General features: G+C 41.8%; 1 protein-coding gene across 1 annotated transcript in view; it reads right to left on the bottom strand.

Annotated features, from left to right (window-relative positions):
* The window catches only part of BPIFB3 (BPI fold containing family B member 3), a 36,221-nt gene extending 16,946 nt beyond the window's left edge, over nucleotides 1-19,275 (bottom strand). The window contains exons 1-9 of the mRNA XM_044659790.1: nucleotides 19,161-19,275; nucleotides 16,068-16,224; nucleotides 14,458-14,562; nucleotides 13,096-13,236; nucleotides 8,044-8,107; nucleotides 4,777-4,837; nucleotides 3,936-4,027; nucleotides 2,947-3,126; nucleotides 1,783-1,836 (exon numbers count right to left, since the gene is read on the bottom strand). Of these exons, the coding sequence (XP_044515725.1) occupies nucleotides 1,783-1,836; nucleotides 2,947-3,126; nucleotides 3,936-4,027; nucleotides 4,777-4,837; nucleotides 8,044-8,107; nucleotides 13,096-13,236; nucleotides 14,458-14,562; nucleotides 16,068-16,224; nucleotides 19,161-19,275 (969 nt within the window). The remainder of the gene's footprint in view (nucleotides 1-1,782; nucleotides 1,837-2,946; nucleotides 3,127-3,935; nucleotides 4,028-4,776; nucleotides 4,838-8,043; nucleotides 8,108-13,095; nucleotides 13,237-14,457; nucleotides 14,563-16,067; nucleotides 16,225-19,160) is intronic.
* Between the last annotated feature and the right edge of the window lie 2,816 nt (nucleotides 19,276-22,091).

Genomic DNA, 22,091 nt, shown 5'->3' with positions numbered 1-22,091 from the left:
TTATTGCCCTTCAAGGTTGAGCTCTGGTGCTAGGAAGCTGATCTCTACAACTGAAGCATCTTTCTTACCTCACTTTGTCATATCTCCTCTTCCCAAACTCTACTGTCCAGCCAAACTGCTGTTCTTGCTGTTCTCCATACATAATATTCCATTTCCTCTCTTTGTATTTTTTCACTGGTTGTACCCCCACCTGGACTGCCCTCCCTCCTTAAGTCAAGCCTCTTAGAAATCCTAGTTTCCTTTGAGATTCAGCTCAAAGGCTTCCTTCTATGTGAGACGTTTCCTGATGCTCTCCTTCCCTTATCTTATCTTAATCTTTATTTTGTATGTATTCTGTATATATTTTCCTGAAGGAAAGCATCCAGCCTTTCATTTTTTTCTTCATATCTCCAGTTGTGGGCATGAATAAATGTTTGTTGATTGAACTCTCCTTTGCCCTAATCATAGTCAATCTACCTTGTATTCTACTTATCTGTGTTTGTGTCACTTCCTGATAAATGTGTTCTGCTCCTTGAAGATAAGCCTGTTTCTTCAGTCACATGAGATATATCATATTTAAAGAGTTTTGCAAATCTTAAAGCACCAAGAAAATCCTAGCTCATTTTGTTGCTGTCATTGTCTCTCTATTCCCAGTGGCTACTGGCAGCCAGGTGACATAGTGGAGAGAGTACCAAGGCTGGAGTCAAGAAGGCTCCTCTTTCTGAGTTCAAATCTGACCTCAGACACCTCCTAGCTGTGTGGCCCTGGGCAACTCACTTAACCCTGTTTGCCTCAATTTTCTCATCTGTAAAATGAGCTGGAGAAGGAAATGGCAAACCACTCAAGTATCTTTGCCAAAAAAAAAGCCTCAATGAGGTCACAAAGTCAGACATGACTGGAAAATGACTGGCTGAAATTAGCACTTGTTAGAATTAAATTAATTGAATGCAATGGACGGGAATGTGGTCTCTCTTCCCTGAAGAATCTCTAAATAATTGCCTGGTCTTTCACTGTCTATTTTGTACTTAACTCACACTACCCTGAAATATAGTTTTTCTATATGTGTCTTCTCTCTCCCCTTTTCCTTCCCACCAATGTCATTAGATTATAAATTCTTGGAAAAGGGTCTCTTAGTCACGTCTATATTTGCCCCCCTTGGGGACCTTGGAGATCATCTACTGTACAAAGGAAGAAACCGAGGCCCAAAAATAGAAAATGACTTGTCCAAGATCATATAGCTAATTAATGACAAAACCAGAATTAGAAAGAGTCAAGTCTTTGACTTTCCTTGGATCCCTGTCAGAACTTAACTAGGCACTCCACCACATAGGGCAAATTCAAGATGGAGAAGGGCAAATCAGACCAGTCATTCGGGGAAGGGAAACACAGTTGGGCCCTGGGATAGAAAATCCTACCTTGCATGTAGTGCTGGGGAGACACCTGCCTTTCCTGCCCCCCCTTCTCTGACCTTTACTGGCCCATGACTTTTCCATCCTCGCCCTGTCCCAAGCTTGCCTTTTCCGTGCCTCCTTCAGGGCCAAAGTCCAGAGGAAAATGCAGTTTACCAAATACAACATGGAGGAAATAGCCCTCCCCTTTGGATACTGGTATCTGGAAAAATCCCTGTAATCACTAGGTAGGGTGAGTCTCATTCAACCTAAAGTGAAGCCCATTCTATGGAACTATTTCTTTTATGATTCACTTAATTTTTTTTTTCTGATCCACTTAATTCTCTTTTTCTTTTTGGAGCTGGAGGGCCTGGAGAGAAGGAGACAGGCTAACAGATGTGACAACTTCACTTACCTCGGGAGCCAGTCCTGCCAAAGCCGTGGTTGTCATGGGCACGTTGCTAGGAACCTGTACCCAAACGAGACACAGCCAGTTAGTGGAGAACAATTATACGTGGTTGGGCAAGAGGTCTTGAAATAGTATTTGAGTGGGGATAGGGAGGAGGGACATGAGCATTGAGAAATGTCAGGGACCAAAAGGCCATTTGCCCACCTCTCCCTCTACCCCTAGTAATTTTTCACACACAAAGATATGTGTGTGGAAATATATATTATCCTTAATTTAATACATGTATGTGTGTGTACATGTATGTGAAATTTACAATTTATATGTTATATATATATATATAGCATTTTAAGATTAGTAAATATTTTCTCATTTGGTCCTTATAATAATCCTGGAAGGTAGGGAATCCTATTGTGATTATTCCCATTTTGCAGATGAAGTGACTGAAGAAGAGGCTAAAAGATTTGCCCAAGGTCACACAGCTAGTAAACCTCTGAAGCTGGATTTGAATCCATCTCTGACTATTCCAGGTTGCCTTTATGAATTTTTCAAAGCACTTTTTCATAATAATGTAGGAATTAAAGCCAATCATGGATTAAGGGTTGGAAGAAACCTTAAAAACTATCCAGTTCAATTTCCTTATTTTACAGGTGAGTAAACTGAGACCAGAGAGGTTAAATTTAAATGACTGGTCAAGGTCCTTCAGGTAGTAAATAGTGGAGCTGGCATTCAAACCCAGGTCCCCTGACTTCTAGCTGTGTTTTTTCTAACCTTCCATGCATGAGAGAAGAGGCAACACTTGAACCCAGGACCTCTAAACTCAACATCAATGTTCATTCCATTCTGCAAAGTTGTAAAAGTACTCCAGCCTCGGGCAGCTGGGTAGTTCAGTGGAGTGAGAGTCAGGCCTAGAGCCAGGAGGTCCTAGGTTCAAACCCAGCCTCAGACACTTCCCAGCTGTGTGACCCTGGGCAAGTCACTTGACCCCCATTGCCCACCCTTACCAATCTTCCACCTATGAGAAAATACACCGAAGTACAAGGGTTTAAAAAAAAAAAAAGTACTCCAGCCTCTCAGCTGAAATGGCAACAGGATGAACCATCCAAGTCCCACCTAGAAGACCATCCCCAGGGCTAGCATCTTGGCAGTAAGTTCTAACCCCCTGGCACTCACCAGTTCAGGCGTGATGTCGATGTCCAGGGCCCCGTTGGTCTCCAGGAGTTCAAATACAGTGTTAAAGAGATACGAGGGCACTGTCACCTGGGAAGTATGATCCTCCTTTGGAGGCACCTTGATGGGCTTCGGAGGCTCAGGGAGGTCGATCAGATCACCACCCACACTCTTCACCAGAGGCTAGGGATGGAGGGGTTGGGGAGCAGGGAGGAAAAAGTGGAGAAGGATATGATTCTGACCTCCTATATTGCTCCCAAGCCATAGTCCCCAACTCCTCACACATAGACCCTGCCTTGACACTCACAACCAGGCATGGACACCAATGGACACCAAAGGAGTCTGTCCTCCCGTATTATCTCCCAACTCCCTTTGTAGGCCGTGCCTTGTCCCCCAGGAACAAGCAGAGCTGGAGACCTGGGCCTAGAGGAATCCTTAACATGAAGAACACGCTAGGAGAGATATGAAAGCTGTTGTCTGACCTCTGAACAGCTACCTTGGGGAAGAGGGATCAGCTGTGTTCTGTTGGGTCCCAGAGGGTAGGGTTATGTCCAGTGGCTGGAGGTTATAGGAGGATAGGCTTCAATTCAACATTAGCAGAATTTTCTAAAAATCAGAGCTATTCCACACTAGAATGGGTTGTTCAGGAGAAAATGATCCCCCTATTGAGGAAGAGGAGGGACAGAGAAAGGATCCTGTAGGCAGAGCTGGGGGGCCACTTCCCAAGGAAACTGGAGAAGAGATTCCTGTTTAGGCCTAGTTTGGATTAGGTGACTCCAGTTCCTTTTCAGGTCTGAAAGCTGTTCTTTCAATAAAAGCTGCTACCTAACCACCCAGGCACCCACATCCAAGTTTTCTCTAAGAAGCATCTAGATAACTGGAGAGTGGCCTGCCACAGCCTCAAAAACCCCACCTTTACAGAAAAAAAAAAAAGGTGAGCCATTCGCAATTCTCATTCATATGATGCCTTACAGCTCATAAAGCTCACTCACATTGATGTCCAACTGGATATACTGGTTGGAGATGATAGGCAGAGTAGCCAGTGTGAATTCCACAGTGCCCAGGGCACCAATAGGGACAAGGCCTAAAAAGAAACAGAAAAGAGCATCTTTAAATTAGCCTGGAGGGGGAAGCTGGGTAGTTCAGTGGATTGAGAGCCAGGCCTAGAGATGGGAGGTCCTAGGTTCAAATCTGGCCTCAGACACTTCCCAGCTGTGTGACCCTGGGCAAGTCACTTAACCCCCATTGCCTAGTCCTTACCACTCTTCTGCCTTAGAACCAATATGCAGTATTGATTCCAAGATGGAAGGTAAGAGTTTAAAAATAAAAAATAAAATAAAATAAAAAAAATTAGCCGGGGCCCAGTGACTCCCAACCCCAAAACTCTGACTTATGAGTCTTCATTCAAAACTCCACTCTGACTTTTCTATGGCACTAAGTTCAGTGTTTTCAAGCATTTAGTATGTGTCATAATAGAAATGGCATTAAAAGAGAGGTTTCTCATTGCTTGAGGGAGGGTGATATGATGGAAAGAGAACCCAGGTTCAAACCCTGCCTCTGACACAGACTAACTGTGTGTCTCTGGGGAGGTCATCCACATCTGTCCAAAGCTGCCCAGAGCTTTCATGAATGTCCTCTCACTGGATCTGCCTAACAAAAGCCTGGTGAGAGACACTAGACAGGGACTATCAGGCCCATTTTACAGAGGAAGGATTGTGGCTCCTGGAAGAAGAATCTGGTCAAGGTCACACAGACCTCAAGGCCTTCAGTGATAGTAAAAAGAGAAACAGAGGAGAAATCAAGCAGAGGGAAGAAGTGGTAGCCCCAACTTACTCAACACAGCACCCAGGAGCTCATTCACCACCACCAGGACGCTCTCAATGATGGGACAGAGCTGTGAGGGAGAGAAGGGAGACATAACTGGAGGAGTCTTCGGATTTTCAGATTTAGAGCAGGAAGGGATCACAGCATTCATCTAGTCCCGGGATTCCTAACTTTTTCATGTGTTATGGATCCCCTTCGCAGTCTGGGGAAACCTAAGAACCCTTTTCTAGAGTAATATTTTAAGATTTATAATTGAAGAAAATACTAAATTTCTTTAATAATATGGAAATAGGTCTTGATCAATGAAGTAAAACTCAGTTGAATTGCTCATCAGCTCTGGGAGGGGAAAGGGAGGAAAAGAACATGAATCATGTAACTGTTGTAGAATATATAGAAAAATGTTCTAAATTAATTGTTAATTAATTTTTAAAAAAGAAAATACCAAATTTCAGCTAGAGATTAGTGAAAATAAAGATGTGATTTTTTTTCCCTCATCCAAGTTCATGGATTCCCTGAGATCTGTTTGTGGACCCCAACTCTATTTCAACTTTCTCATTTTGCATATGAGGAAACTGAGACCTAGTAAGAAAGAAGTAACTTGCTCCAGGTCACACAAGAAGTAGCAGATCTGGGATTTGAATCCAGCCCCCCCCCCACTCAGAATGTTTTTGCCTTTTGAACAATTTACTATAAAGGGCTTTAATTTTTTTTTTTCATGATCTGGGGAACCTGAGATATGGTAAGAAGCACCCTGGCCATTTTCCAGAAACTTATTAAGAGATAGGATCAGGGCTGCGTTCTCTCTTAACCTTGGAATACAAATGTTTGCAATTCTTCAGATAGTTAGGACTCAACCATCTTAGAAAAACTATCAAAAGGGATTTGCAGTGAGGTGTGGATAGAGAGACAGACCTGAAGCCAGGAGGTCCTAGGTACTTCCCAGGTACTTCCCAGCTATGTGCCCCTGAACAATTCACTTAACCCCCATTGCCTAGCCCTTCCCACTCTTCTGCCTCAAAACCAATACTTAATTATTGATTCTAAGATGGAAGGTAACGGTTTTAAAAAAAAAGTGGTGAGGAGAAGAATTTGCAGAGAGTTAGGGAAGGATGTGGAGGGAAAAGAATTCTGAAGCCTAAGTTAGTTGTGGACTATTCAAAGATCCAGGGGACGCCAGGAGGTCAAGGTTTACGTTCCAGATCTGGCATTAATTCACTACATGACCTTCAACTAGTTATTTCCCTTCTCGGGGCCTCAGGGACCCACATAATCCAATCTAGGGCTTGGTTGCTGAGGTTCCTTCTAGTCCTGACGTTCTCCAGTACAGGGGCCCTCCCACCTCGGACACTCAAATCCTGGAGTCAGAAGGCACGACAAGGCAATGTGGCCTCTGACACATCTGTCCTGGCTGACCTTGGACGTGACCTTTAGGCTGTAAGATGGGAGGCTGGACCAGACAGCTTCAGAGCTCCCCTCCAGCTCAAGGGCGATGATTCCATCATCCCTCTGGGAGCTTCAGCGGCCCTCTCTATAGCACAGATTCTTTGGATAATAATAATAACAGTATTTAGATAGCAAGTTAAGGCTTACAAAGTGCAGTACATTGATCTTTATAACAAACCTGGGAAGATGGTGGGATTAATAGCCCCATTTTATGAGCAACTTGCCCAGCGTCCCAAAGCTAGGAAGTGTCCTAGGATGAATTTAAACTCAGGTCTTCCTGACTCCAAATCCAGTGCTCGATCCATTATGTGTCACAATCCCTTTGCTCCTTTGTTTTCTTACCCATGAAATGTGGGGATTAGGCACAATGACCTACCTCGAAGGTTCCTTCCAGCTCAAGTTCTGTGATGTGAAAATCCAAGGCAAGTCACTTAACCTTCCTTGGCCCCAGGTTCAATTATAAAACAAGGAGGGAGAAAGCTGGGTAGCTCAGTGGATGGAGAACCAGGTCCAGAGACAGGAGGTCCTAGGTTCAAATGTGGCCTGAGACAACTTCCTAGCTGTGTGACCCTGGGCAAGTCACTTAACCCCCATTGCCTAGCCCTTACCGCTCTTCTGCCTTGGAACCAATGCACAGTATTGATTCTAAGATGGAAGGCAAGGGTTTTAAAAAATCAAAATGTAAAAATTATAAAATAAGGAGGTCTGACTAACTACCTGTAAAGCATCTTCAACCTCCAAATCTGTACTTTATATATTAACTCTGACTGAGCCTCAAATGAGGTTGTGGTTGTAAGATAGCATTTGAGATATTCAAAAGCAGTGATATTGACTGAACGTTTTCTCATCCATTAAATGGGGATAATAACAACACCTTCCTCCTGGGATGGGGCAACGAGCTGGATCAATGGAGAGAGTGCCAAAAGACCTGAATTCAAATTCAGTCTCTGGCACTCACTAGCTGTGTGACACTGGGCAAGTCACTTAACTCTTTTTGCCTCAATTTCCTCCTATGTAAAATGAACTAGAGAAGAAAATGGCAAGGCCCTCCAGGATCTTTGCCAAGAAAAGCCAAAATGGGGTCACAAAGAATCAGACACAGTTGAAACAACTAAACAAACGCTACCTCCCCAGGGCTGTGGTAAGGATAAAGTAAGATAATATTTGGCAGACAGGGGCTGTTGGGTGGCACATAGTGTGAGGAACCTGGAGTCAAGAAGAATTGAGTTCAAAAGAGGCCTTAAATACTCACAAGCGGGGGCAGCTGGGTAGCTCAATGGAATGAGACTCAGGCCTAGAGATGGGAGGTCCTGGGTTCAAATCTGATCTCAGACACTTTCCTAGATGTGTGACCCTGGGCAAGTCACTTGACCCCCATTGCCTAGATCTTACCACTCTTCTGCCTTGGAGCCAATACACAGTATTGACTCCAAGAGGGAAGGTAAGGGTTTAAAAAAAATACTTACTAGCTCTGTGAGTCACTTAACCTGTGCCTCAGTATCCAAATCTAGACTCTCTGGGATTGTTGTGAGAATTAAATGAGATACTTATAAAGCATTCCGTAAACCCTAAAGTTCGATATAAGTGCTATCATTATTATAATTATTAATAGTATTATTAATATCCTTGTTCGTCAGCCCTACCAAGTGTCCCAGTTGCTGATAGGCTCAGATGGAATTACCTAAGAGGGTTTTCATGAGGGAATTTTAGATGCAGGGATTTAAGGGCTTAACTTGGATGTCATTTGGGGAGTTACATAAATTTCCCAGCAGGGTTCAGACTTCAAGGGTCAGTCTGAGGGCAGTAACCTGGCAGGGCCAGTTTGGAACTCACCAATCTGGGTAGCACCTTGAAGAGTGTCTGTTCCACCACACCAAAGAGTGGGGCTGGCAGCAGCCTAGGCCAAAGCAACAGAAGGGTTAATCATAGAACATGCAGGAGAGGGAGCCGGGTGGCTCAGTGGAGAAGGAGCCAGGCTTGAAGCTGGGAGATCCTGGGCAGGACCGGGTCTTCCCTAAGGGATAGGAGACTCAGGTATCTCTATGGGGTTTTATGGGTCTGGGGAAACCTTATGGGCCTTGAGAGACCCAAGATATCTCCAGGAAGAGGGGCAAGCATGGGACATTCCAACCTGCTTACATATTAGTCTCCTTCACACAATCTATGGCTCAATCACTTTTTTCCTTAATATCCCCAGCATATGACACAATTCCTGGTACATAGTAGGTGTTTAATAAATATTAGATATGTAATAATAATACACATAATAAATATTGTATATTAACTAAAGAACTCAGTAAATAGGGCCAGAGAAGGAAAGGAGAAGATGGCTACCTACTCTCTCAAACATTTGTATCCAGAAAAATCAGGTTACAATAAAAACTCATAACTCTCTTGAAAGGGCAAAAGGCAAGCCTAGAGACAGAAGGTGGAAAGCAGGTGGCCTTCCAGGCTGACTAGATGTTGGGCTCTTTCAACCTCATCTTCTTTCTTCCACATCTCTTGCCTCTTTCCATCCCTACCCAGCAGCTCCTACCCCTGCCCCAACTCCCACCCACATTGATGGGGTCTCATCTGAAAGACTTTAGCAACAGCTTTGCCCAAGCATGGCATCAGAAGCAGTTCTCCTATTGCCAGACTAACCAGCCTAAGACTCAAGTTTTTCCCCAAACACTGAGAGTTTCTTTCCTCCACATAACGGGGAGGCAGAGGGGATGGGATGAAAGGACACATTACCACAGCTCTACCTACTGGCTCAGGACTTCACTATGGGAAATTGTCCTACAATTTAGCATTCCACCATCACCATTTCATCATTCTGGAAGGATTTTCCTAAATCTGTGAATTTTAAGTGGGCTGATATTGCCTAATGGCTAAACCATTTGAAATTGAAATCGAAATGCAAATTATCCAAGCCAATGAACTCACAGATCAAAATCATAGACTATAGAATGTCAGAGCTGGAAGAAGCTTTAGAACACATAAACTAATAAAGTTGGAAGAAACTTTAAAGTGTATCTAATTCGGTGGTATTTTGGTAAATGTTTTAACAACCAGCTTTTTAAAAAAAACAAAATTTAAGGTTGTATACTTTAAAGTTTAATCTGCCTAATTAACATGGAGAAACATAACCTTCTTAAATCTAAGCAGTCAACAAATCAATAAATCAAGCCCTGAGTTGTGGCTTGCTAATTTCTGAGGTGTAAATGCTCAAATAGAAAAGTTAAAAATCAGCTCTCATGAGTCAGTTTGAGGTAGTTTTCAGCATATCCTTTATCTAGTCCAGTGGTTCCCAAACTTTTTTGGCCTACCACCCCCTTTCCAGAAAAAATATTACTTAGCCCCCTGAAAATTAATTTTTTTTCATTTTAATAGCAATTAATAGGAAAGATAAATGCACCTGTGGCCATCACCACCCTCCTGAATCGCTGCAGCACCCACCAGGGGGCGGTGGTGCCCACTTTGGGAATCACTGATTCTAGTCCAACTTAGTCATTTTATTTTTTTTAACCCTTACCTTCCATCTTGGAGTCAATACTATGTATTAGCTCCAAGGCAGAAGAGTGGTAAGGGTAGGCAATGGGGGTCAAGTGACTTGCCCAGGGTTACACAGCTGGGAAGTGTCTGAGGCCAGATTTGAACCTAGGACCTCCTATCTCTATGCCTGGCTCTCAATCCACTGAGCTACCCAGCTGCCCCCACAACTTGGTCATTTTAAAAAATGAGGAAATTGAGATCTCAAGAGGGAAAGTGACTCTTCCAAAGTTACATAGTCAATGGCTGAACCAGGACTCCACTCTAGATCTCCTCACTCTCACCAAGCAATGTACTCATTTTTATCCAGGAAGATAAAACAATTAAAGTCAATAAGAACCATGCTTCTAACAGCCAGGAAAGCATAACTTTCCAAGTCCATTAGGGGGCATTGTCTGACTTAGAGTGACCAAGTCAAGGGTGTAGTCTTGAAAAAGATCTTTGATTCCTTAAAATAATAAGTAGTACCTATCTAAAAGCATCAGGAATCATTATCTATAATGAGGTCAAGCCAGAAGTTTTCCCAATAAGATCAGGGGCAAAACAAGGATGCCCATTATCTCCACTATTATTCAATATTCTACTAGAAATGTTAGCTATAGCAGTACAAGAAGAAAAGGAAATAAAAGGAATTAGAATAGGCAATGAAGAAAGAAAACCATCACTTTTTCCAAATGATATGATGATATACTTAGAGAATCAACTAAAAAAACTGGTTGAAATAATTAACAACTTTAGCAAAGTTGCAGGATATAAAGTAAATGCCATAAATCATCAGCATTCCTATATACTACCAATAAAGTCCAGCAGCAAAAGATGGGGAAACATCCATTTAATTTAATGGTCAATAAAATAAAATATTTAGGAGTCTCCTTGCCAAGCCAAACCCAGGAACTATATTAATTTGATAACAAAATTTTCACACAAATAAGTCAGATCTAAACAATTAGAAAAATAATAATTGCTCACTGGTAAGTCAAACGAATATAATAAAAAAAAGATAATTCTCTAAATTAATCTATTCTTCAGTGCTCTACCAATCAAACTGCACAGAAATTATTTTATAGAAATGATAATAACAAAATTCATCTGGAAGAACAAAAAGCCAAGAATATCAAAGGAATCAATGAAAAAAAAAAACATGAAGGAAGGTGGCCTAGGAGTACCAGATCTCAAACTGTATTATGAAGTAGTAATCATCAAAACAATCTGATACTGGCTAAGAAACAGAGTGGTAGAATAGATTGGATAAATGAAACCTAGTAATAAATGACCGTAGTAATTTAGTGTTTGATAAATCCAAAGATCCATGCTTTGGGGGCAAGAACTCACTATTGGACAAAAACTGTTGGGAAAATAGGAAAATGGCATGGCAGAAACTAGGGAAAGACCTTATACCATATATCAAGATCAACATGAGTTAAATATAAAGAGTGATACCATAAGTAAATTAGAGGCACATGGAATAGTTTATCTGTCATATCTGTGGATAAGGAAGAATTTGGGATCAAACAAAGAAATTAGAGTATTATAGAATGTAAAATCAATAATTCTGATTATATTAAATTTAAAAGGTTTTATGCAAACAAAACTAATACAACCAAGATTAGAAGGAAAGCAGTCTGATGATGGTCACATTTCTCATATTTATAAAAATATGTTATTCTTCAATTAACAAATGTTCAAAGGATATGAACAGGCAGTTTTCAGATGAAGAAATCGAAACTATAATCACATAAAAATACTTTAAATCATTCTTGATTAGAGAAATTCAAACTAAAACAACTCTGAGGTATTATCTTACCTATCAGATTGGCTAACATGATAGAAAAGGAAAATGACAAACATTGGAAGGGATGTGGGAAAATTGGGACATTAATGCACTGTTAGTGGAGTTGTGCATGATCCAACCATTCTGGAGAACAATTTGGAACTATAACCAAACAGCTCTCAAACTGTGCATACCCTTTGATCCAGCAATACCACTACTAGATTTATATCCCAAAGAAGTCAAAAAAGTGGGGAAGGGTCTCTTTGTACAAAAATATTCATTGTAGTTGTTTGTTTTTGAACAAGTTGTGGGATATGATGCTGATGGAATATTACTGTGCTATAAGAAATGCTGAGCAGGACGATTTTAGAAAAATCTGGAAAGACTTACATGAACTGATGCAAAGTGAAGTGAGCAGAACCAGAAACCTTTGAGATCATCTAGTCTAACTCCATCATCTGTCAAAGGTGAGGAAAATGAGTCCAAGTAACATTTTGCAACTTTCATCAAAATGGTTTTTATTGTCACACTTCTGAAACACAGCAGAGGTCCAAGGTTTAAATCCTAACTCTGCCATCTATTACTTGTGTGACCTGTGGTGAGTTGCTTGGGACTCTTGATTCCTCATTTGTAAAATGACAAAATGACAAAAAAATTGTAAAATGTATAAAGGGACTAAGGTACCTTCTGTTTCTAAATCTATGATCCTATAGTTTTAGTTCTATTCAGTAGTCTCCTTCCTTCTCTATATCCACACTGAAATTTGGCTAAAGTTTAAGAGCATTTCCAGGTTTGTACCATGGGTGTGGAAATGGAGGCCCAAAAAGGTTAAATAACTTGTTGGCAGTCATACAGCTAATTATTGGGGAGAGAGTAGCAGAGCTCTGACATGAATCTATATTTTTTTACTCCAAATCGATTGTTCTTGAACTTGAAACCCACATGCCTCAAAGGCCATGGGAAAACCAGCCAAAGTTACCCACAGGACCCTGTGAAGCAGGAGCTATAATTATCCCCATTTTAGTTGGGGAAACCAAAGCAAAGTGACTCTTGTCCATTGTCACACTGCTAGTAAATATCTGATAAAGGACTAAATAATAATAGCTAGCATTTATATAGAGCTTAAAGATTTGCAAATCACTTTACAAATATTTTTTCATTTGATTCTCATAATAACCCTTGGAGGTATTATTATCTTCATTTTACATGAGGAAACTGAGGCAGAAAGAGATTTTTTTTTTTTAGTGACTGTCCCAAGGCACACAGCCAATAAGTGTTTAAGGCTAGATTTGAACTCAGATTTTCCTGACTCTAGGGCCAGAGCTCTACACACTGTGCCACCTAGCTATCCAATGAGGCATTTAAAATGTGTTTTGATAAATTGCCTACACATTCAAAGTTCTACTTGGATGAAGGGCGGAATCATTACGGAAAGTGAAATTAATAGACTGTCAATTCCGAGTCCCAAGCCCTGAGAAGGGGCGATCAGAATCAGAGATTCTGAGGTTCTTGAAGAAGAAAGGAGGGGTTTTCTTACCTGTGTCAAGCCAAGGCCTAACCCCAGCCTGAGCAGCACCTACCCAGATAGCAGGCTGATGTGGCCCAGGAGAGTACTGCAGCTCTTCACAATCAGGATCGGTGTGCCCTTGGGACTCACCCCCAAGGCCACCCTGGATGACACATTCACCTCAGCCGCCACCTGCAACAGGCTCCCCAGGGGACTGGGAGAAAATTCAGAAAAAACCGTTAAGGGCCCCCTTCCCCAAGTGAGCCGATAACTGGCAGAGGAATGTCTAAATGGCTCCAGCCAGGTATGTACATGGAAGAAGTTGCAATGCATGCATCTAAAGGCCATAGAAAATGAGTGGTCAGGGCTGGAATGAACCTTAGACTACAGAACTGTTGGGAAGAGAATTTACCAAAGGGAAGCATGAGGCAGAGCTGGATAGCCTTTATTAGCAAGAATATGCCACCTGAAAACAAAAGATTATTGGCTTGCCTCTATTTTGTGCCAAAAGATCCTGCGCCATGGGCAAGTCTTTTACACCTAAGAGTGTCTTCCTTCTGATTGGCCCTTCTCTGACCAAAAAAAAAAAAAAAAAGATAAAGCAACCCTGATTGAAGAGCATTTTAATGAGGAAGAGAGTTCTCAAGGCTTTTCCTGATTACTTCATCATGAGGGTAAGGTGGGGTGAAGGAAGGAGCAGGTTAGATGCAAGGACATGCCAGGAAGAGGGCATTAATTCGATAAACAGAAATAAAGGGCCCTCGAGCTAATTAATGAACAGATGCCTTGGGAGGCTGGGAATGATCATATTATTCTGTTACACACTTCGGAAAAATTGCCAGACCTTCAAAGATTGGGGTCTAAGAACATGGATGGATTCACACAAAAATATTGGCAATAAATAATACAATACAACATTAATTTTCCTCAGAACACAGAATGTTAGAGTTGGGATAGAACATATAACGCTAAAACTTAGTAGGTAAGAACTGAAAGGGACCTTAAAACATGGAACATAGACTATTAGAACTAGAAAGAAAATTAGAATATTTCTGAAAAGACTCATGAGGCCGTATGGGCCAATCTTGACAGATAAGGAACATAAGACCCAAAAAGGTAAGTAGCTTGTTCAAGGTTACACCATAGTGACAAAGCCTGTACCAGAATCTAAGTCTCCCGTCTCCAAGTTCAGAACTACATTCATGACACTATGGCATGTTTGTATGTGTCTATTATTTAACTCTTAGCCCCCATCCACTTTTCTGAACCCAGTTGTTGCCTTTGCTTATCCTTCATCCATTCACTCCAGCTCTATCTCCTTGGTTAGGCCCCCTCCTTTCCTTGCATCCCTGCCACCCACCTACCATACAGCCTGAAGTATGCACAGCCTTGATAAGTAAGGAGGAAAGCTCCCCTTCCCCATAGTCCTACTTACCCTGATCCATGGAGGCCAACTTTGGTCAGCAGACTTAACTGCACTCCAAATCCTGGCAGCAACTTCACGGATACCTTGGGGAGGACAATCTCTTCAATCTTCAAACTGTCAGTTAAGGGGAAGGAAAAAGAATCAGAGAAGGTGAAGTTATAGAGAGAGCAGGTATCCATCCTATGTAGGGGCACCACAAGAGAGCCTTCCTACAGAATGGAGCTGCAATGGGTAAGGAAGTCCTCGATATACCTTAAAGTGGAGGGTGGCAAGTCTTAGCTCCTTGGGATCTGGAGCAGAAAGAGGCTTTCAAGCCCATCTAGGCTAACCCACTTGTGAGATTAAGTCACTTGCCTGTGACCACCCAGCCAGGTTAGTGGCAAAATTGGAACTAGAACCCAGGTCTATTCATTACATGCTGCCTTTTTGCCAGGTAAAGCCACACTTTTAGGGAAAATTTGCCTTTGCTTTTGTTCTAATTCTTCCCTATGAGTTCATATATGTAGGGACCTCCTGGTGGGGAAACCCACTCTGCCAATGGAGATTTGTACCTGTTCCAACTTCTTAATGACATGGCCCCAGCCTGGATTTTTCCATGTCACATTTAATATAGTCATATGGTAGACAAATTTGGTGTCAGAGATAATATCTAAATATTTAAATGTTAACTAAATAATATTATATTACAGGTAGAAAGGCCTTAGAACAAATAACAGAGTGTTAGGAAAAGACCTTAGAACTTAGAATGCTAGAGCTTTAAAGGATATTATAATATAAAATATTAGAACTGGAAGGGATCTTAGAATCTAGAATGTTAGAGACAGAGGGGAGTTTAGAACATAGGATGTTACAGCTGGAAAGGACCTTAGAACACTAAATATTAGAACTGGAAGAAAACTTAGAACATAAAATATTAGAACTGGAAGGGAGCTTAGAATATGGAACATTGATCCTAGCAGGAACTGTAGAATATAGGATGAAGAGCTGAAAAGAAGCTTAAAACACAGAATGTTAGAGTTGGAAGGAACCTTAGAATAAAGAAAGTTAGAACTAGAAGGAGCTTTAGAGGATAGGATACATTTGGAAAAACCTTAGAACACAGAATGTTAGAGCTAAAAAAGACCTTAGAACAAAGAATGATAGAGCTGGGAGGGATCTTAGAACATGGAATGTTATAGAGCTGGAAAGAACCTTAGATCTTAGAATATCAGAGCTGAAAAGGCAGTCCTTTTATCTTTTTCTACAGTTAGAACATAGAATGTGAGAATTGGAAGGGTCTTTAGAACATAGAATGACAGAGCTAGAAAGGACCCTAGATCACAGAACATTATTGCTAGAAGAGACCTTTCTAACATAGACTGTTTAGAACTAGAATCATGTTTGGAATAGTGTCAAATGTCAGCATTGGAAGAGAATTACAGAATCCTTATTCCCCAAAAGATGAGTGCATAGAGCCACTTGTGTCCTGAAGACCAAAATTGCTGCCTCATCTTTTTTAACCCATTGAGTGATCCTTTTTGTCATGGCCAAAAAGCTCCCCAAAATGTCCTTAGGTGTTAAAAAATTAAGCTGTCTCTTTCTCAATAAATATAAATCAAATTAAACTGAAAATGACTCACCCAGAGACCTCTTCCACAACTCCAACTATCCCACCGTAACTGAGGAGGCCCCCTCCTCCAAGAAGCCCTCCAGACCCAAGTAGACCTTGATTCAAGGATGTGACAGTCCCCAGCACATTCTGTAGGATGGGACCACCCACTAAGGAATTCTGGATGGCTGAAATAAGTGAAAGAAAGTTAGCCCCTTCTGTGCCTCTCCAAGCTGAAAAAAATAAATGCATTATATCCATTTCCTGAGAGACAGCCAATTTCATTAGTTCTGTGGGATTTCAAGACAAAAGGGGTCCTAGAAATCATCTAGTACAACTCTCTGATTTTACAGGGAAGGCCCAGAGAGTATAATGAACTGCTGAAGGTCACACAGCCAAAAATAGAGTAAGAATTCAAACTCAAGTCTTCTTCCAAATCCAGTATTCTTTTCCAGGACATTATACTGCCCACTTCAGGCAATAGTCAGTCAGTGAGCAAGTCTGCCAAATTCATTATTTAAATTCCTATGGAGTAGAAAAAGGAAAGTCTGAATTAAATCAGTATTTAACCTGAATGAACCAATCTGTTCCAATCAGATCCTAGGCTTCTTCTTCATTTCTCTTGCAAGACATCCATTCTCAGCTTCTCAGTGTGTGGGAGCCCCAAGCAAAGATTTCTTCCCAGTCCAGGAGTGTCTATTGCATTTAAAGCAGGGGAGGAAACCAGGAAATGGATCCCGCCAAACTCATTTTCTTCCAATCAGGAAGTGGTCAAAATCTCACAAAGAAGGCTCATCTCTCCAGAGACTCACAGTCTGGGAGAGCTCACATAGGTCTCTCTGTCTCCTGTCTCCCCTTTCCTATTCCATCCAATAAGTGTTGCCACGTTCATTGTCCTAATGCAATTCTCTGATCATTTTGTACTCCCATACCCTCAACATCCTTCAGTAGCTCCCTATTGCTTTACTCAGGAAAAAGGTAAACAGCATGAAATGCAAAGCCCTCCACAATCTAGTTCCAACTTGCCTCCCCAACATTACTTGATACTCCTTTCCTCTGTGCTCTTCCTGCCCTCTTCACTCCAATCATTCCTCTAGTGATAGAAAGAGAGTTCCCCTGAGACTTCCAGCCTCAGCATTAGGTGGCCTTTGAACATCATTGCCCCTTTAGGGGTACACAAACATTCAAAGCCCTTGCTAGGACAGAGGCTGGGACTAGGGGTGAAATCAGAAGAAAGCTTTAGGAGAAACTCCAGAATTGTGCCCAACCCCAGCAACTTTGTGAGGACCACCTGGGTCACGTCCTAGAAACTATCATGGCTGGGCAAGGAATTGACCAGAATGGGAGTCTTCTTTTGTCTTAAGGCTTCTGGGCTTACTCTTCTATTGCAAGTCCCCTCCCCTTCTCTTTATTTCCACATCCTTCTGGGCTCCCTTTCTCCACACTGCTCCTGTTGAAAGCCTCCTTGCACTGGTTCAAATGAGGGCTTTAAGGTTGGAGAAAAGCAGTGTCTATTGCTGGAAAGAGCAGGGAGATAAGGAGAGGCAGTCAGAGAATGGCCCCCTGAAGAAAGCCGCCCCATATGAAACCATTCCTCTTGGATTTTTCCATAGCCCATGTCAATGTGGAATCTAGAGACCCAAAACTTGTGGCCTAGTGAGATCTGATGAACCCCAAGTTTTAGGAACAGCTTGTAGGTTGGAGACCCCAAAGCTTGTCCTTGTTCCCTGTTCCCGTGAGAATCCGCTCTGAAGGGAATCTCAGACTAGCAGTTGTAGACTGAATAATGGACCCTAGGGTAAAGCTAAGTGATTCTTTTACCTCAGAAGCTTCTCCCATTGTACCATATCCCCCTTTCAGGGTTCAAACTCAGGACCTTCAGCTTACAAGACTGACACACTGCCTACTGCACTAAAGAGTCACTTAGCTTTACCCTGGGGTCCATTATTCAGTCTGCAACTGCTAGCCTGAGATTCCCTTCAGGGTGGATTCTCACGGGAACAGAGAATAAGCACAAGCTTTGGGGGTCTCCAACCTACAAGCTATTCCTAAAACTTGGGGTTCATCAGATCTCAGTAGGCCACAAGTTTGGGGTCTCTAGATTCCATGTCAACACCCATATAACGTGTTTTGTATGGTCACTATAGAGTCAGAGAACTAGACAGAGTTAGAACTAAAAGGACTTGAAAATAAGGAAGATAGAATATTGGATCTAGAAGGAAAGTTCAAACATCAAATGTTAGGACTAGAAGGAATGCTAGAACAGAGAATGGAGAATACTAGGACTGGATGAGTCCTCTTGACTTCAAGCCTACTAGCGTTCTATCCACTGAGTTACCCAGCTTCCCCCCAACCCTTTAGTTTTAAAGAAAAGAAAAAATAGATCCAGCAAGAGTTTCGAGTCTAAATAGATATATAATAAGTAGATAGATAAAGAAGTCTCAATTTTAGACTCATTTGAGGTTCCATCCAGAGGGAGTGGGAGAACCAGAAATAGAAGCCATGTCTTCTGACTCTTGGTCCCATGCTTTAGAGATGGGTTAGGCTAAACTTCTGAGCTTCCTTTTAAAGAGTTACATGAAGAGTTCAGGATTTCCTTTCTCCTTCGAGGTTTCTCTTATAAAGATAAAAGAGATAATGGGGGGAGCAGTTAAATGGCTCTGTGAATTGACAGCCAGGTATGAAGATGGAAAGTCCTGGGTTCAAATATGGCCTCAAATACATCCTAGCTGTGTGACCTTGGGCAAGTCATTTAACCCCATTGCTTAGCCCTTACCACTCTTCTGCCTTGGAACCAATACACAGTATTGATTCTAAGATGGAAGGCGAGGATTTTTTATTTTAATTTTTTAAAGAGATAATCTGACAGAGTAGAAACCGCATTGGAATGAGAGCCAAGGGCCCTGGGTACTAGTAACAGTTCTACATCTTAGTGGCTGTGTGATCTTGGGCAAGAAGTTTTTCCTCTCTGAGCCTTAGTTTCTTCCTCTGTAACTGAAGATAATGATGTACATAGTTACTTCCCAGGGCTACCCAGAGGAAAACACTGTAATCTGCAAAGAGCTAGAGAAGCAGGAGCTGCCTTGACACCCAGCATGAACCTTAGGGTGATGAGCAAACTCACCTGACACTAGTTCATCTTTATCAATCCGTGCGACTGTTCCAACTGTTTCTAGTAGCCCTCTTGATGGAGTCAGCAACCCAAAGAAAAGGAACACGGAGAGGATGGAGAACATCATCAGCCCTGGCACCTGGAAGAGTTGGGAACAGGAATGCTCAGTCCCTGGCATGCACACCCCCAAGCTTTGGCCTTGGCAGAAGAGTGGCAAGGGCCAGGCAATTAGGGTGAAGTGTCTGTTCATATTTGTCTCATACTCACTTCACATGTGGGATGACCTAATCACCAATGCCACTTTGGACTATAAGTTCTGTGAAGGTAGACACTGTTCTCCCTCCTCTATTTGCCTTCACAGCACTTTCTAGAAGACTGAGTACTTGAAGGACTGAGTTTTAAGTGAGGAACCAATTATCCATTACCACCAGAGACCAGAGGTAGATAGACAGACAGAGAAAGAGAGAGAGATGGATAGATGGATGGATGGATGGATGGATGGATGGATGGATGGATGGATGGATGGATGGTTGGATAGATGGATGGGTGGATGGATGGGTGGTTAGATAAATAATCAGAGAGACAGATAGATTCAAGCTCTTTTGATGTTACCAAGATGGTGAGAATGCTTTCCATGATTCCAAGCAACCATCCTTATGGAATCTGGACAAGCAGGGCACTGTAGTGGGAAAAGTATAAGACTGAGAGCCAGGAGATCTGTATCTATTCCCAGAACTGCCACTAACTTTCCATGTGATCTCAGATGAATCACTCTTTCTGGGCCTCAGTCTGCCACTCTATGAAATAAGAGATTTGGAAGCATTTCTGCCTGCAATCAAATCTGACAGACTCAAGCATAGGGATTATTCAAGTGTGTTGAATGTTGAGTTTATCTTGGAGAAATGCAAAGAAGAGTTGATGGACAAATAGTAATGCAATAATACATATTGCTGGAATTCTTTTAGGTTGATAGAAAGATTTCCTCACAACAATCCCATGAACAATTATTATTCCCACTTTACAGAACAAGAAACTGAGGTTTAGATAGGGTGAAGTGACTTGCACAGGATCACATAACTTAAAAGTATCAGAACCGAAACTAAAACCTAGTGTCTTGACAGCAAGACCAATATCATTTCTCTCAATTAATAATCATTTCTTAAGCACCTACTATGTGTTTGGCACTATGCTAGGGAATAACAAATACAAAGAATAAAGCAATCCCTAATCTCACCATCTCATCATAATCCAATACGACTTATTATGTAGGAAACATTCTATAATCTAGAGACCATCCACATACTGATATCCTCGGTCCTAAAAGTCCTTCTAGCTCTGCCATTCTATGTTTTAGAATCCCCTTCAGCTCTGATATTCTGTGATATAAAGTCTCTTCTGATTCTGGCATTCTAGAATATGTTCTTAGCATGAATATTCTATGTTCAATATTCTAAGATCCTGTCCAGCTCTGATACCACATTCTATGTTCTAAGATCTCACATGACTTTATCCATCTACTGACTATTCCTTGCACTCCTCCAAGATAAACCCAGCATTTAGCACTTTTAGCTAATCTGACTAAAAAGCAAGCAGATATGTTTTCACCACACAGATGAGGAAACTGAGGGCCACAAGAGGTGTGACACCTTACAAATCAACAAAAGAAAAAGTAGAATCTAAAGATCTTAGCATTCGATTTCTTATCCAGAAATCAACCTAATCTCCCACAGATTACAAGATAGATACAAAATGCAGGAAAACAGACAGACATAGTAATTTATAAATGGTGAGGAGGAATACCGTAGTGGGAGTCAGGGAAATGGGGAATAATTTCATTCTGATTCATGGACTACATCACAATACAACACAGGGTTTTGCCTCCTGCTGAACCAGAGACTGTTAAGTCAGTCTAATAGCATCTCCATCACTTACTTGGGAAAGTTCCTCCCTCTCTGCACCTTATCCTCTTTTGGTTAAATACAAAGGCTCCCCTCCATTACCACATAAAATCCACAGGAATCTAATGAAGTATTGGCATCTCACTTTTCTCCCACAGTTCTCAAGTCACTGTGATCCTCCTGTAAGGCTAACCACTCAAACTGGTACAGCATAAAGGTTACAAGGTTTGGAATCAGAAGTTCTGAATTATAGATACCTCAGTTTCTTCATCTGTAAAGTGGAGGTAGAATGGTCTCTAAGGTCCCCTACACCTCTGCATCCTATAATCTGCTTTCCTCTCTGTTTTACAGAGTAGTAAGGAATAAGTAAGAATAAAAGTAAGGACAGTTCGGTAGTATAACGTATAGAGTGCCAGACCTGGAGTCAGGAAAATTCATCTCTCTGAGTTCAAATCTGGCCTCAGACACCTCCTAGCTGTGGGACCCTTTGAAAAATCATTTAACCCTCTTTGCCTCAGTTTCCTTATCTGTAAAATGAACTGGAGAAGGAAATGGCAAACCACTCTGGTATCTTTACCCAAAAAAAAACAAACCCCAAAACACTCAAATGGGGTATCAAAGAGTCAGACACAACTAAATAACAACAACAACCTCAGAAAGATGACATGCTCAGAAGAAGGTTCCACCCTCTGTTCCCAGTGGGAATAGGAAGCAAGGCAGAGAGATAGCATGGCATAGAGCAGTGATAGTGAACCTTTTAGAGACCAAATGCCCAAACAGCAACCCTCATGCCACATGTGAACCACTCCCACCCCAGCCCTCCCCCAGACATAGAAGGGAGGAAACACTCCCATTGGGCTGCTGGGCAGAGGGGCTGGTGAAGTGAGGAATGTCCTCAGGCATGTTGGAAAGGGGGAGGGGAGAAGCCCCCTCTGGAACATGTACCATAGGTTCACCAACACAGACATAGAAGAAGAAACGCTGGACTTGAAGTTAAACAACCTGGTATCTGCTCCTTTACTACTTTAATGACCTTACAAAAGCC

Source organism: Gracilinanus agilis, chromosome 2 (assembly GCF_016433145.1).
Source record: "Gracilinanus agilis isolate LMUSP501 chromosome 2, AgileGrace, whole genome shotgun sequence".
Taxonomy (NCBI): domain Eukaryota; kingdom Metazoa; phylum Chordata; class Mammalia; order Didelphimorphia; family Didelphidae; genus Gracilinanus; species Gracilinanus agilis.
Note: the sequence above shows the minus strand (reverse complement) of the source record. Positions and strands in the feature narration are given on the sequence as shown.